This window comes from Petromyzon marinus, chromosome 29 (genome assembly GCF_048934315.1).
Source record: "Petromyzon marinus isolate PM22_M1 ecotype Great Lakes invasive population chromosome 29, UKy_Petmar_22M1.pri1.0, whole genome shotgun sequence".
NCBI classification, from domain to species: domain Eukaryota; kingdom Metazoa; phylum Chordata; class Hyperoartia; order Petromyzontiformes; family Petromyzontidae; genus Petromyzon; species Petromyzon marinus.
In genome coordinates, this window is record NC_133695.1 from 800540 (window position 1) to 815815 (window position 15276).

Consider the following 15276-nt stretch of genomic DNA (forward strand, 5'->3'; position numbering starts at 1 on the left):
ATGTCACCGTCCCATCTCTCATCTTCTCGGCCGTGTTCCCTACGATGGCTGCTGCCACTCCATCGTTCGTCTCGGCCCATCGGCCAATCATCCCTTCTCCTCATGTTGTGGCCTGCCTGAGCCCGCTTGCTTTTCAGGGTCAAGACGACGTCTCTACATTGTGTTCTTACTGTCTCACTCTGAGAAACCTGCGACTCTCAGCACCTCTTTGCGCACTTTGCAGCTATTGCTCCATTTTCTTTGTCACTGAACCACGTTTACGATCCATTTATCTCAGCAGGTTTTACGCGGAATGATTCGGAATTATCTTCCTTAGGTACAATGCTACGTTGCTGCTTATCATCGCAAAGTGCTCAAACTGGCTCTCGCTCATCATTTTATTTCATCACATTTATCCTGCTTGCCCAAGGCGTACCAAACTATGTGTTACAGTCACATCCCTTCCCAAATCTTAATTTGTTTAGAACATTTTTGAAATTATACAAATCATTCACAGAGATGGAGATTGCAAGAAGAAAGTAGCAAAATACATTCTCAGAAGAGGAGTCACGCAAGGAGATACGCTCTTGCCAAACTTATTCACAGCGATATTAGATGTTTTCTGAAAATTGGATTGGAGAAAAGAAAGAGTATATATATTAATGGTGAAGATGTTAAACTGTATCATACTTGATGGTGACATTGTCAGTGTAACAACCAATGGAAATTCATGCCAGCAAATGATTGATAAACTTTGCAAAGGCTTCAAAGTGTTCCTCAATATGAATAGCACGCACAGTACCGTATATATACAGGACAGGTTATATTTTAACAATAGTTTAGTGCATTTTAATTAAGGAGTGTTATTTTGTATGGTACATAAAAACATTTTTTATCCAAAACGAGACAGAGTGAACATGGTTACTTACCCAACCAACGGCCTGCTTTTGCGAATCTCAAAGAACTGAGTCCCAGTGTGATTATATCTGTGTCAAGAAGACGCTTAGGAAGATAACAAGCAGCCAACAGCGCTGCGGACAGGCGAAAGCACGTTATAAAATATGCACACGACTTGACAGCCAAAAACTCCAGGTTAATAAAATATATTTCATACTCTTCTATATTGGCACCGATATCATTAGAAACATTGCCGATGTTGTAAGCGTATCATACACCGATGTGTACTTTATGTGTAAAGAGCTTCGCATAGAAATACTGTGCCATGAAGCTTATTAATATGTACTAACGAGCAAAAACAAATTTTAGATATGAATTTCTACATCATAATTACACTTGTGGTTTAAAGTTGCATGGAGCTGAATGCATACACCATCTAAGGAGTCTAATTTAAAAAAATATCCACATTTCATAGAGATTGATCCAAAATGAAAACACAACTCTCGTGGAAATGCTCTGCTCTGTCGACCCGCCGAGAGATAGGGCACAAGTGGCCCCATTCCCATGGTCCCTTAGAGGGGCCGGAAGTCTGTGGCAGACGGCCACAATTTTCACCACAGAGCACATGACGCACATAAGCCTGCACTGTCATGCAAATCCCCAATGCCGCACAATGTCCCACTGTTGTGTGGACACAACGAACAGACTGTGCCTCGCGGATGTCCGTGAATGGATCCAATACATCGCGACGTATGCACTCTAAAGGTGTCATCCGCGATGAAAAGTAATTAGATGGTTGGGGGCGGAGTGGTGGTGCAGCGAACGCGGGTACGCGAGTTTAATTCCCAGCCACGGCTAACATCAGTGGCGAGTGAAGTCTTAAATGGTCACGGCACCGCTCCGCTCCCCCACTCAACACCCTCTACAAAGCCGCACCGACCAACACTGGGGAAGTATGGCCAAACAATCCCCATAACTGACACGGTGTGGGGGGCCATTCATCCGGCAGGGGATTGACAAAAGAATGAACGTGATATGTATTTTTCAACAAGACAGTAGTTTGAAAGGCGAGGGTGAATGTTCGGGTTGTGTGGTACATGCAGCGTATGCGTCTGGAGTATTTGGCTGCTGCTATAAATTGACACTCGACAAGCCACTTCATCGACATGTCGTTTGTGGCCAGCTCGCGTCTGGAAAAGAGCTCGACAGCTCAGTTGGTGTTACCTGGTGAAATAAAACATTGGTTCGTTTTTTATTCATAAGGATATGAATTCCTGCAGTCACGAAAGTTTTAAGTCTGGTTAGTTTTAGTTTTTTAAAACTCTCAAGTAGTCCCCAACAGACGTTGGTGAACACGTGGGGCTCAAATCTCGGTGCGACATGTCGCCAACACCGTGGCAGACACGTGGAGGTTTGAACGGATGAGACTCGTCCAGTAGAATAAAAATCAAATTGACCGAGTTCAAACTGACGACTAATTATGATTCACGAATACATGAACTTCTTTCCACCGTACGGTGCACGCATAAGATGGGTTGACGATTTCCGTTTCACCAATCACAATTTTATGATGTAGCGTGCAACTGCGGAACTATCACTTTCATCTTTTTGTATTTCCAGCGATAGCAGATGACCAAATTAAGAGTTGTTATCGAATTGAGGTACATTCACAACTGATTATAGCGAATTCGATTCCAATGAGAAAGTGCATTTTTTTAAAGGAGCCCACAGAATGGATTGAGAAAGATACACTGGCACAGAACATGCCCATAAGGTCACGTTGCAATTGCAACGTCTAACACTGCACACTGCTCTATATAAGGGCATTTGAAGCTGCAGTCCCCTCTAGGGGCTAGCTTACTTAAGGTCTACTCAAGCAGTCAACACTTTCACAGCGGTCAACTGTTTACGATCATTCTTGAATGGGCCGGTCTCTCCGATGCGTAACGCACGGAGCTGTGCACGCACGTTACATGCGCGGATCATCGTGACGTCGAGCACATTCATTTAGTTCACGACAGCAAATAAAAGATTATTCCACGTTCAACTTGAGAGCTCAGGCAAGGGACCTCTGGTACATATTGGATCGATTCTCTTTTCTCCGAGGGCAGAATAATTTGAAACTCCATGGCTGTATTTTTGTTCCATGAGAGCACTCAGATTCAATCGTCTGGCTCCTTTCACGGTAACATGACACGTCTGCGAAAACGGCTCTGTCAGCAAAAACATTAACTTTGTAACCAAATTGAGTTGACAATGGAAAGAATGGCCGAATTAACGCTTGGCAAAGCGTCTACACGGCGTAGCACAGTGCAGTCCTTGTAACTCACATGCTGAACTGTTTCCTCGGCATACTGGCAGCAACCGTCGGATGTCAGGCTGCGAGCAACTTTCAGCCACATCCACTTATTTTAACTTGACTATACTCATCGTGTTCTATGCAAAGACTGTTCCTGCCATAGAAATGCGGAGTTGGCAGCACTGATTCAAGGCCACCGACAAATTAGCGGTGCAAAACATGACGGCTGAATAACCACATCGTGTGCAGTTGGAGCGAGCAGACAATTTTTGTCAGGCCGGTTTTAAGATTTGTGTTATTTCACCAAGTCCATTTTCGTACTGCTCTAAGCAGTTCACACAAAACCCATGACAGTGTCTCATCCTTTGACAGTGACATGGAAAGGGTTTCACGGTCTTAAACATTGAAAACAGAATCTGCAAACAATTCGATATACACTCACCATGAGAGTGTCTGCAAATTGCAGTGTACCCCTCAGTGGTGATTTTAAAGTTTCGTTTCGCAATTTTATCTACGCCCAAATAACCATGAATATGCCCTATCCAACGTTGTATTGTACTTCAACGCTCCAACAACTCTGCTCCCCACCTTCACGAACCGGCACTGAGCAGCGTGGTGGAATATGGTCAAATAGTGCCTCTGACCTGCATGCCTTGGGGAGGCACTCATCCAGCAGTGAATCGGTAAAAGGGACTGTACATGTATGTATACATCATAACTTTGGAAAAAGTTACTATAAATGTCTCTACTCTGCAAACAAATTTGTGATGCGCAATACGTTTTTGCTATTTGTTTATTCAGTGTGAAAGTGGCCATATACAAAAGCATTTTTCTTATGCCCATTCATTATATGCGGTCAAGCGAGCTAGTCAAAATTTTTAAGGATAAGATAGGGCATCTAACAGGATACACCTTTCTCATTTAAACTTTATTGAAAGCATTATCATTATGAAAATAAATAAGAACAATAAGTTACTTTCAAAATCAGTTTGTGAGCAGGTGATATGTGGATTATTAACCACATCGCAAGGATCGTGAAAGGGGGCAACAACATCCAGCAGTGGATTGATCATGGCTGATGAAGATTGAACGAGTAGTTTCATGTTAGAGGTCATCGCATTATCTTGAACAGTAAAGTATGAGGTGTGTGTACATTAAATTAAACGTTCCATTAGCAAAACTCTCCTACGTGTAAGGATAACAAGAAAGAATACAAAGTAATCGGTCCGCGAATTGTCTAAGGATACTGGAGTTCTCGCATGTAGATCTGCACAGCCAGCAGGCGCTCAGGGATCGGCATAGACGGTCGAAATGTCGGCACAGCTGGAAATGGAGGCTGGAAACAAAGAGGGGAGAGAGGGGGGAAAACAAAAACGGGTCAACACACTCAGACGCACTCTAACGGCCGGAATTCACGAGCCTCCCAAGGGCACAGAAGCAGTTAAAAACAAGCAAGCAGGCTTCACTTCATAAGACTCGTCACCAAGTCCTTGAATAAGGCAAACTCCAAAATGGCCCAGGTCAGCTCTGGAGGGCAGAGTGAGGGTGATAGAGTAACAACACCCTTTCTCAGGAGACACCCAAACATCCACCACGACCACGACGGATATTCCAGCCACTCAAACATCACGAAGGGGTCAAGGATGGAAACTGTGTGGTGCGGTGAGATCTTTATTAGTGTGTTTATCTCAAGTTGTGTTACGGCTTGCACTAATATTGTAATATAACGTCCCTGCCTTGTTTCATACCCAATGTGTAATATCATTTCAAATAAGAGAAAAACAATCATAACTGTGGTCTGTGTCTCCACATGTAAACCAGGTACTTTATTTGAACAGCCTATTGATTTTTTCAGACCAATTTTTTCTATCAGCATTTATTTAAGCAAAGCAAACTCTGGACTAGTCTAGACCTTCTGGATCTCATCAGTAGAGTCAGTCTTGTGAAACAAAGACGGCAGAGTTACATTACTTAAAAGGTTCTTCGGTTTATAAACCAATTAAAAACAACTAAAAAGAATCACAATCTATAAACCCATGAACTGTATTTGCCATGAAACTATTCAAAATACGTCATAATATTATTTGTTTATTTCGGTTAAGTCACGTAGATAGGAAAAAAAAGATAAATAAAAGATATGTCATCATATATGTCCAAATACCAACTATGTGGGGAAACGTTGGCATGGTACAGTGGTCATGCTCACTGGACCTGCAATCCAGAGGTCACCGGTTCAATGTAAACAGTGGGAAGTTTTCTTAAATTCCCCCTTGCCTCGTCCACCTACGACCGAGCAGCAGTGCGCATGATCAAGAAATTCCAGGTCTGCATCTTTACCTTTCGCCTTTCCCAACGAGACATATGGGATTCGTTTGACAATAACCACATCATTATAAAAGCAGGATTTGGCCAATCAATTCCCACAGACACATAAGCACATGCATATGAACTACTTTCCGGACCAAAAAAATAAATCGATATTACACTCAAGTGCACTTGAAAAGTGTGTTCCTCAATCGTAATTAATTATCAACAATGACCTTTAAGAAGCTCATGGGGAATAAAACGGACTTTTTTTTAAACAAAAAATATGTTGGGAGGCTAAGTGTAGGCACTCCCATCTCTTCCAAGATGCCTGTTCAACATGGAAGAGTAGGCCAAATACCTCTAGAAGGGCTCTCATGCTCCAGATCTGATAACGGCCCTTCTGCCAGCAGTGGCGTGAGCAATCAAAATATTTATACTGGAGGAATCCGATGAGCTATAAAGCTCTTTTTCGGAGGTGTCCAGTAGTTTTTCACAGATGCCCAGAGCAAGCAATTGCAGGGCCGACACCGTTTTCCCTTTTATAGGTAGAGGAACGTTTTCTGCTCCTATGGCTCCCTCGTGTTTGTCACAAACACAGGGAGCGGTGCTTTTAAAGCAGAGACTTCATATAAGGTGGCTGTGAAAAAAGTATCACCCAACTGCAACCGATTGCTTTTAATTATCTGTCAAAACAAACCCTGGCCTGAACTTGCTCCCGAAATGGTGTGTTTTGTTAAGTTTGTTGAGTGGTGTGTTTTGTTAAGTTCAAAGCGAGTCATAGAATGAGTAATTTTCTTCTTAAAAGTTTTTTAAGATCCTGCCTAGATAAGTGTTGCCGCTATAAATGAATACAGAATTTTACTAGCATATTTCACCCATGATCAAATCACCCGGAATCTAGGTGCTAGGTGGATTATTACATGACAGGATCATGAGAGATAGTTACATCTTGGGGAGGCCTTCATCCAGCAGTGGATTGACCATCGCTGATGATGATACCGATGACATTAGACACACAATGTCGAGCAGTCTGGTATTAAAGACTGCTCACATTGTGCTCACGAGATAGAGAATATAAACAGTGGTAATGTTCTGTGTAGGACAACACATTCAATCTGAGGCACAACTGAAGATGCTATAATCACAGGATACGAGTTCGGTACAGAATCGTAAATTCATCACCATAACTTAGTTAGAGAAGAATTCATGGGATCTAATTACAGCAATGCAATGACAAAAAAAATAATCTAACAAAAGCTGTTAAATCTTGATTTGAAGCTTTCGTGACTGCAGGAATCCATACCCTTTGGTTCTCTTGGTAAAGTCATCACGTGGGTAGAAATAAAACAATAGGTCACGGCGTTTGGATCGCAATAACAAGCGACCGTCTTCTACATACGTGACTTTCCCGAGAGAACCAAAGAGTAAAAGCTGTGAAGTGCACGTGGAGAGACGCATGCTTGGAATTCCACCGAATGACGGGAAGAGGAACACACGGATCTGGGAACGAACACAGGAGACATCACGTGTACTGTGAACATGGTTTTGGGCAGGACGAAAACAATGCCTAGAAATGACGGCCAATGGACAAAACTGGAGGTGGAATGAAAGCCAGAGGACAGAATGTACACCCATGGGGACGGTGCACTCACACACGCAGGGTACAGATGGATTATGGCATCGCAGCAGGCCTTCATCCAGCAGTGGATAAAGGATGGTTGATGGCTTTACCCTTTCGGGCGATTATACAGCTGTCAAGATGTTCAAACACCGAATCGACACCTATTACAAGGCATCAAGTCTGCATTTACCACATGTATGTGTGGTCATACGTGCAAACAATGCATACATTATAAAACAAACATAAATATGAGTGGTTAATGCAGACATAATGCCTTGTAATGTATGTCTGTTTGGTATTTCTGTGCATCATCTTGATACTGGCTAAAAGGGTTCCATAGAACGGTTGATGATGATTAAATACTCTAAATTCGTATTAAGTCACAGCATGTAACCGGTATAAGCGATGCACGCAACATTAATCAAGACCTGCCAAACGGGTGGGCCTCCAGCTCCAAGAGCTCTTCTCCTGCCTCCCAAACGTGTCCCACTCCACTTGAATGTAACACTTTGTAGCGAACACGATTTGGTCAACCGAAGGAAATTGCGAGGAAACAGCATTACGTTTGATCCAGCGTCTACTGCATAAATCACATATATTTGAAATCATAGGGACAGTTTATAATTATCACTTGGATAATTATAAATGTCTTTAAACATATCACAGTGACTTTACCGAAAAAAAACAAGGATATGAATTCCTGCAGTCACGAAAGCTTTAAGTCAAGATTTAATGTCGGTATGCATACAGTACGTCATGCACTCACAGTTCGAGAATATCTACACAGAATTGAGTAAACAGGTGTTCCTCGATTTACAAACAGGGGATGTGTTTTTCAAACAAAACGCCTAAAGTGAAATTTTGTAAATCGGCATGGATTTCTACTGGCTTTTCCCATTTAACACAATAAATGTGAGATTTCTTTCAGACAGTCATTCCAACTTTACTCCTAACCTAAAATTATCCACCGACACAATCACTTTTCACGAAACTAAAATAAAGAGGATAAATATGAAAAGTTCTCAATACAAATTAATTAAAAACTTCAATAATTAACCTTTTCAGAGAACTCACCAACAAATCTGCTGCATGTTGGAATGAATGGCAAGGTTATGTGTAGGCGTCGCTGTTGCATTGTGGGACACGGTGACGCTATAGCGGATGGATGACGACGCAGCCTCACGGATGGTGCTTCTTGTTTGATCTTTGCCGCTTGAAATTTCGATAACACGGAAATTCGATTTCGTTGATCGAAAAGTGCCCATAATTTGTGAATTGCATTGACGCGACATTTCGACAACGTTTGCAAATCGAGACATACCTGTGCATCTCATTGCATTTAGTACAGATATATTGTTTTACTGCTTTGCTGCTTGGCATCTATCAACGAGAGTTGTCAGCTATAGTTTGTGTTTTTTAATTACCCGTGTAAGACAACATGGACTCTACCATATCTACAGTGGGAAGCAACACATCACGACCAAGTTAGTTGCTTTGTCAGCATGTGAATTGCCATGCCGTTTGGCAGAATTCCACAACACATATTTACACCTGCCGTTTCAAGCGGATGGCTGGTCTGCTGGAAACTCGATACCAACACACACAAGAGCCCAGCAATTCCGACATTACGTCAGCCTTATGGCATACTGTTGCACACAAACCCAGGAGAGTGGAACCCATTTCAATGGATAGGGGAGCCGTGATGCTGAGAAGGCCATGTGTTTAGGCAGCCGCACACAGCGAACAAAGCCAACGAGAAAAAGCCTTCACTGCAATTGCTATTGACCAATGAAAACATACATGTTGGTCTAAAATATCTATCCGGATGTTTATACACATTCGGATCCGTTAACGATAACAAGTACTTACAATTATTCTACAGCCCCTTCTTCGACCCACTGGTGAATGCCTGTCCACGCCCTGTGGATTGTGGTGGTTATTTGAGCATACTTCACCACGCTGGCGAGTGAGGGTCGGTGAAGAAATAATTATACGAAAATTTCAACAACAAAAAATTGTGCCAAGAACGTCCATTTGTTACTTGGACAATTGAAAGACCATACCAAGATTTACAGCACATCAGATTAATCCTCTGACACCTTCTAAACCGCATACATACTAAATCTTGACTTAAAGCGTTCGTAACTGCAGGAATTCATATTATTTGGGTCTTTCGGTACAGTCACATAGATAGGTTAAAAAATAATAACAAAAAACTACGACGTTTCGATCGCAACACAAGCGGTCGTCATCAGGAAAGGGGAGTTAACTTCTAAAGACAAGTGCTTATAAAGGTTTGAAATGGGCATAGCCCAAATGTCAGCAGCCAATGCAAGTGTGAGCCCACTGCATTAAAACAATTAGCCACGGCCGAGGAATTTGTCTTACCGTGTTTCAGATCTGCCTTATGTTCACGAACCCGGTCCGAGACATGTCGCTTAGTTTCCCCAATGTAACTACTGCCGCAGACAGCTTAGTTTGTAGACGCCGGGGTATTGCATGTCAGGGATCACATCCTTAACAGATGGGATCAGATCACGAATTTTATGTGCTGTGTTAAATCGAACCTGGATCTTGTGTTTATTCCTTCTAAGATGAAGGTACTTTGCAAACCCACTGGCTATCAACAAAGATACAATTTCAACCGAGAAGATGGCTACAAACTGAGCAATCATTGGAAGGACGTTATTAACCAGTTTAAGTCATAACTGTCTGTGATGTTCCCAGCCTACCACCTTCCGATGTTAGTTGTTATTTCCGGCTCTCTGATTTTTTACATTAACAGACTAAATTTCTCACTAACACAGCTATCTCGCACGCCATCCTCGAGGCTGCTGCTTCACGATCTCTCCATTAGCATGCTAACCTCTCACATTAACATAGCCACCTTGGCGCACTCGTCGTGGAGGATGCTCGGCGATCTTGCATTGACATGCTAATTTTTGCCTGGCAGCCCTTTGATTGGTGGAAAGCCCACCACCGCCGCGGTCGCTGCCCACCACTTGCATTGGCTGCTGACATTTGGGCTACGCCCATTTCAAACCTTTATCAGCAGTTGTCTTTCGAAGCTAACCCCACTTTTCCTGATGACGACTGCTTGTGTTGCGATCGAAACGTCGTAGTTTTTTGTTATTTTCTTTGAACCTATCTACGTGACTTTACCGAAAGACCCAAATAATATGCATACATACTGTATATAAATTGGTTTAGTCTTGAATCAGAAATCCCACAAAAATTAGCTATCGGGCCGTAAATAAAAAAAAATCAAGGCTAATACATTCGTATATTTTCCGTGCATTTTTTGCGTGCAGCACATGTAGATGAATCATGAAATAGCACCCGTTGGGATGGAATGTCGACCATTGAAGTGAAAACCATGTTCAACAACAAAGAGAAATGGATGGGAATGCCCCTGTGTTACCATGCACAATTCTGCACGACTAAATTTATACCAGGGCCCAACATTTTGTGAAGCGTTTTTGACAAAAATGTGTTGAGTTTTGGGTTCTGTTCATACAGTAAGCCCTGTTGGTGGGACAGCATGCGCCGAAGCGAAAACTGAAAAGACAATGACCGGATGCAGTGTCTCTGATGTGGCACATAACCTGCCACTGGATTTGTAAACATCGCAGGGGATGCACTGTACCGAATGCCACCTACTTTTTTGGCAACGCATATTTCTGTTTTGCCGGATGCCGCAGGTTCATCGCTAAGATAATTCGCACATTCATATCTGCAGTATTTCACCAAACCCTAGTGCTCAGCAATGCACGCTTATGCACTGATACAGTGGACGTGAAAGAGGGTGATTACAACCAGACACGAAGTGCCTAATGCGACTAAATATAAACCCCATGGCTAATTCGAGCTCTGTTTCTTCCAGCCAAGCTAAATTTAAACTGCACGATATAAGCCACAATCAATGTAAAATGTATCCCATTTAACTGGGGCATGTTATACAGCAACAGGGGCGTGATATAACACAGCACACACCAAGTCAAACATTCTATTATAAAAACAACCCTGAACATAGTCCACTACAATCATCATCAGCCGTGATAAATCCACAACTGGTGGACGAATGCCTCCCCAAGCCATTTCCAGTTCTCATGATCCTGCATCGGTAATACTTCACCACGCTGGTCAATGCGGGCTGCTATGGGTGCCCCTATTAGGCATAGCTCCACAAGTCTACAAGTCTCTCTCTCTCTCTCAAGCTGTTGCACTGCATCAAGGCTGCGCTCCAGCTAGGAGGTAAAAAGAGCCACTCGCACGGATACCGCCACACAGGTGAGCTGCCCACACTGCACCATCACACAGGTGAGCTGTGCACACTGCACCATCACACAGGTGAGCCGTGCACAATGCACCATCACACAGGTGAGCTGTGCACACTACACCGCCACACAGGTGAGCTGCCCACACTGCACCGCCACACAGGTGAGCCGTGCACACTGCACCATCACACAGGTGAGCTGTGCACACTGCACCATCACACAGGTGAGCCGTGCACACTGCACCATCACACAGGTGAGCTGTGCACACTACACCGCCACACAGGTGAGCTGTGCACACTACACCGCCACACAGGTGAGCTGCCCACACTGCACCGCCACACAGGTGAGCCGTGCACACTGCACCATCACACAGGTGAGCTGCCCACACTGCACCGCCACACAGGTGAGCTGTGCACACTGCACTGCCACACAGGTGAGCTGTGCACACTGCACCGCTACACAGGTGAGCTGTGCACACTGCACCATCACACAGGTGAGCTGTGCACACTGCACTGCCACACAGGTGAGCTGTGCACACTGCACCGCTACACAGGTGAGCCGTGCACACTGCACCATCACACAGGTGAGCTGTGCACACTGCACCATCACACAGGTGAGCTGTGCACACTGCACCATCACACAGGTGAGCCGTGCACACTACACCATCACACAGGTGAGCCGTGCACACTGCACCGTTACACAGGTGAGCTGTGCACACTGCACCATCACACAGGTGAGCTGTGCACACTGCACCGCCACACAGGTGAGCTGCCCACACTGCACCGCCACACAGGTGAGCCGTGCACACTGCACCATCACACAGGTGAGCCGTGCACACTGCACCATCACACAGGTGAGCTGTGCACCCTGCACCGCTACACAGGTGAGCTGTGCACACTGCACCATCACACAGGTGAGGCGTGCACACTGCACCGCTACACAGGTGAGCCGTGCACACTGCACCGCTACACAGGTGAGCCGTGCACACTGCACCGCTACACAGGTGAGCCGTGCACACTGCACCGCTACACAGGTGAGCCGTGCACACCGCTAAACAGTCGAGGAACCCCCGACACACAGGTGAGAGCCACGCACACTGCCACATAGGTCAGCCACGGCAACATACACCGCCACACAGGTGAGACATGCGCACTGACACTGCGAGACAGGTGAGACGACACACACTGATACCACCACACAGGTGAGCCACACACACACACTCCACAGGTGCTACAGGTGAGCCACACACACTCACACTCCACAGGCGCTACGTGCGAGCCACAACCACTCACACACTCACACTCCACAGGCGCTACGTGCGAGCCACAACCACTCACACACTCACACTCCACAGGCGCTACAGGTGAGCCACACACACTGATACCACTACACTCACTCACACTCCACAGGCGCTACAGGTGAGCCACACACACTCACACTCACTCACACTCCACAGGCGCTACGTGCGAGCCACAACCACTCACACTCCACAGGCGCTACAGGTGAGCCACACACACTGATACCACTACACTCACTCACTCACACTCCACAGGCGCTACAGGTGAACCACACACACTCACACACACTCACACTCCACAGGCGCTACAGGTGAACCACACACACTCACACTCACTCACACTCCACAGGCGCTACAGGTGAACCACACACACTCACACTCACTCCACAGGCGCTACAGGTGAGCCACACACACTCACTCCACAGGCGCTACAGGTGAACCACACACACTCACACACTCCACAGGTGCTACAGGTGAACCACAACCACTCACACACACTCACACACTCCACAGGCGCTACAGGTGAGCCACACACACTCACACACTCCACAGGTGCTACAGGTGAACCACAACCACTCACACACACTCACACACTCCACAGGCGCTACAGGTGAGCCACACACACTCACACACTCCACAGGCGCTACAGGTGAGCCACACACACTCACACACTCCACAGGCGCTACGTGCGAGCCACAGCCACGCGCACCTGCGCCAGGGCGGCCTCTCCGCGGATGCTGCGCCCGGCGTCTCCGCCCGCGGGGTGCGCGCTTGCCACGTGGCGCCACAGGCGCTCCCACGTGGCCTCGTCCAGCGGGAAGCCGCTGCGGTTCACGTGGAAGCTGCACGGGCCGCTCTCCCCGCTCTCCCCGCTCTCGCCGCTGCCGCCGCCGCCGCTCTCCCCTTGCTGCCGTTGCTGCTGCCCGGGGTGGTGGCGGTGGTGGTGCCCATTGGAGGCGGTGGCGCCGCTCTCTCGACGGCGGCCGCCGCCGCCGCCGTACGCGGAGCGCTCGGCCCCCGAGCCCGAGACGGGCCCCGAGGCCGCCGGGGAGACGGCCACGCTGGCCGCCGAGCGGGCCCGGCGGAGACCCCCGGCCTGGCCGGCCTCGGTGGCCGGGGGCATTGCTTACCCCACGGCGGAGGAGCGGGGAGGAGGTGGAAGGGCGAGGAGGAGGAGGAGGCGGAGGAGGTTATGAAAGCAGCAGCAGCAGCAAGGGCTACAAGGCGGGCGTTGACCCAGCTGGGCGAGGGAGACGTCTCCAGCCCATGGCCACCACGGGGACGCTGCTGCTGCTGCTGCGTCTACTGCTGCTGCTGCTGTTGTTTCCGCTCCTCCTCCTGCTGCTGCTGTTGTTTCCGCTCCTCCTCCTGCTGCTGTTGTTGTTGTTTCCGCTCCTCCTGCTGCTGCTGTTGTTGTTTCCGCTCCTCCTCCTCCTGCTGCTGCTGTTGTTGTTGTTGCTGTCGCCTCTCGATTGCTGCTGCTGCTGCCGCTGTTGCTGCTTCTTCCTTTGTTCGTCTGCTGCTGCTGCTGCTGCTACCGCTGCAGCGGCTCCCGCCGTGAGGGCTGAATCCGCCGGAGGGGAGCAGCAGGAGGAGCAGCAGGAGGAGCAGGAGGGGAGCAGCAGGGGGAGCAGGGGGGGAGCAGCAGGGGGAGCAGCAGGGGGAGGGGAACAGCAGTAGCAGCAGGAGGAGGGGAGCAGCAGTAGCAGCAGGAGGGGAAAAGCAGGAGGGGAGCAGCACGAGCAGCAGGAGGAGCAGCAGCAGGAGGAGAAGCAGAGGCGGCGATGTCGCTGCGACTGCTGCAGTCAAAGAGCGCCGACACCGCCCGCGTGAGCCGGCGGACTGTGCCACAGTCCACACGCGGTAGCCTCTGACAGGCCCAGCTCGTGTGCCGTCACGTGGACGTGTTGTCACGTGGACGTGCCGTCACGTGTACGTGTTGTCACGTGGACGTGTTGTTCGTCGATTCTCGTGTTCTGCCGTGCCCGGCTGCACCTGACGGCGTTCGCTGTGAGATCTCGATGCTGTCAGCGTCGCTCAGCCGTCCTCCATGCACCCTGTGAGATGTTTACGTAGCGCACGCACGGTGCAAGAAAACAACAATGGTGCGTATAACAAGACAACAACAACAATGGTGTGTATAACAAGGCAACAACAGCAACAATGTTGTGTATAACAAGACAACAACCACGCTGCGAGTGGGTGAACCACCACCACCACCCAGCAGCAGCAGCAGGCACCGTTATATGGGATGCGCATGCGCCCTTGCAGCCAATCGGCAGCGAGAACGAGTCTCGTTGTGACGGTAGCGAAGCCACGCCTCTCCATGCGCTAGCCACGCCTCTGTACTCTAACCACGCCTCTTAATGCTCTAGCCACGTCCCTCAATGCTCGAGCCACGCCCCTCCATAGTCTAGCCAGGCCCCTCCATGCTCTAGTCACGCCCCTCCCTACGTTGGTCACGCCCCCTTTCATTTGTCCACTTCCTCATCCAGGTCTGGCAGTGCACCACTGCCACCTGAGCATCACCAAATAATTGTTTTGCCGTACTCGGCATCCACAATAACACAAAATTGGGTTTAGATCGCGTAAATATATA

The 15276-nt window shown here is 47.5% G+C and overlaps 1 protein-coding gene across 1 annotated transcript in view; it reads right to left on the bottom strand.

Moving 5' to 3' along the window:
* The window catches only part of VASH2 (vasohibin 2), a 48920-nt gene extending 34938 nt beyond the window's left edge, over window positions 1-13982 (bottom strand). Inside the window, exons 1-3 of the mRNA XM_032963062.2 lie at window positions 13387-13982; window positions 4423-4511; window positions 909-965 (exon numbers count right to left, since the gene is read on the bottom strand). Of these exons, the coding sequence (XP_032818953.1) occupies window positions 909-965; window positions 4423-4511; window positions 13387-13800 (560 nt within the window). The 5' untranslated portion in view covers window positions 13801-13982. The remainder of the gene's footprint in view (window positions 1-908; window positions 966-4422; window positions 4512-13386) is intronic.
* Window positions 13983-15276: the final 1294 nt, after the last annotated feature.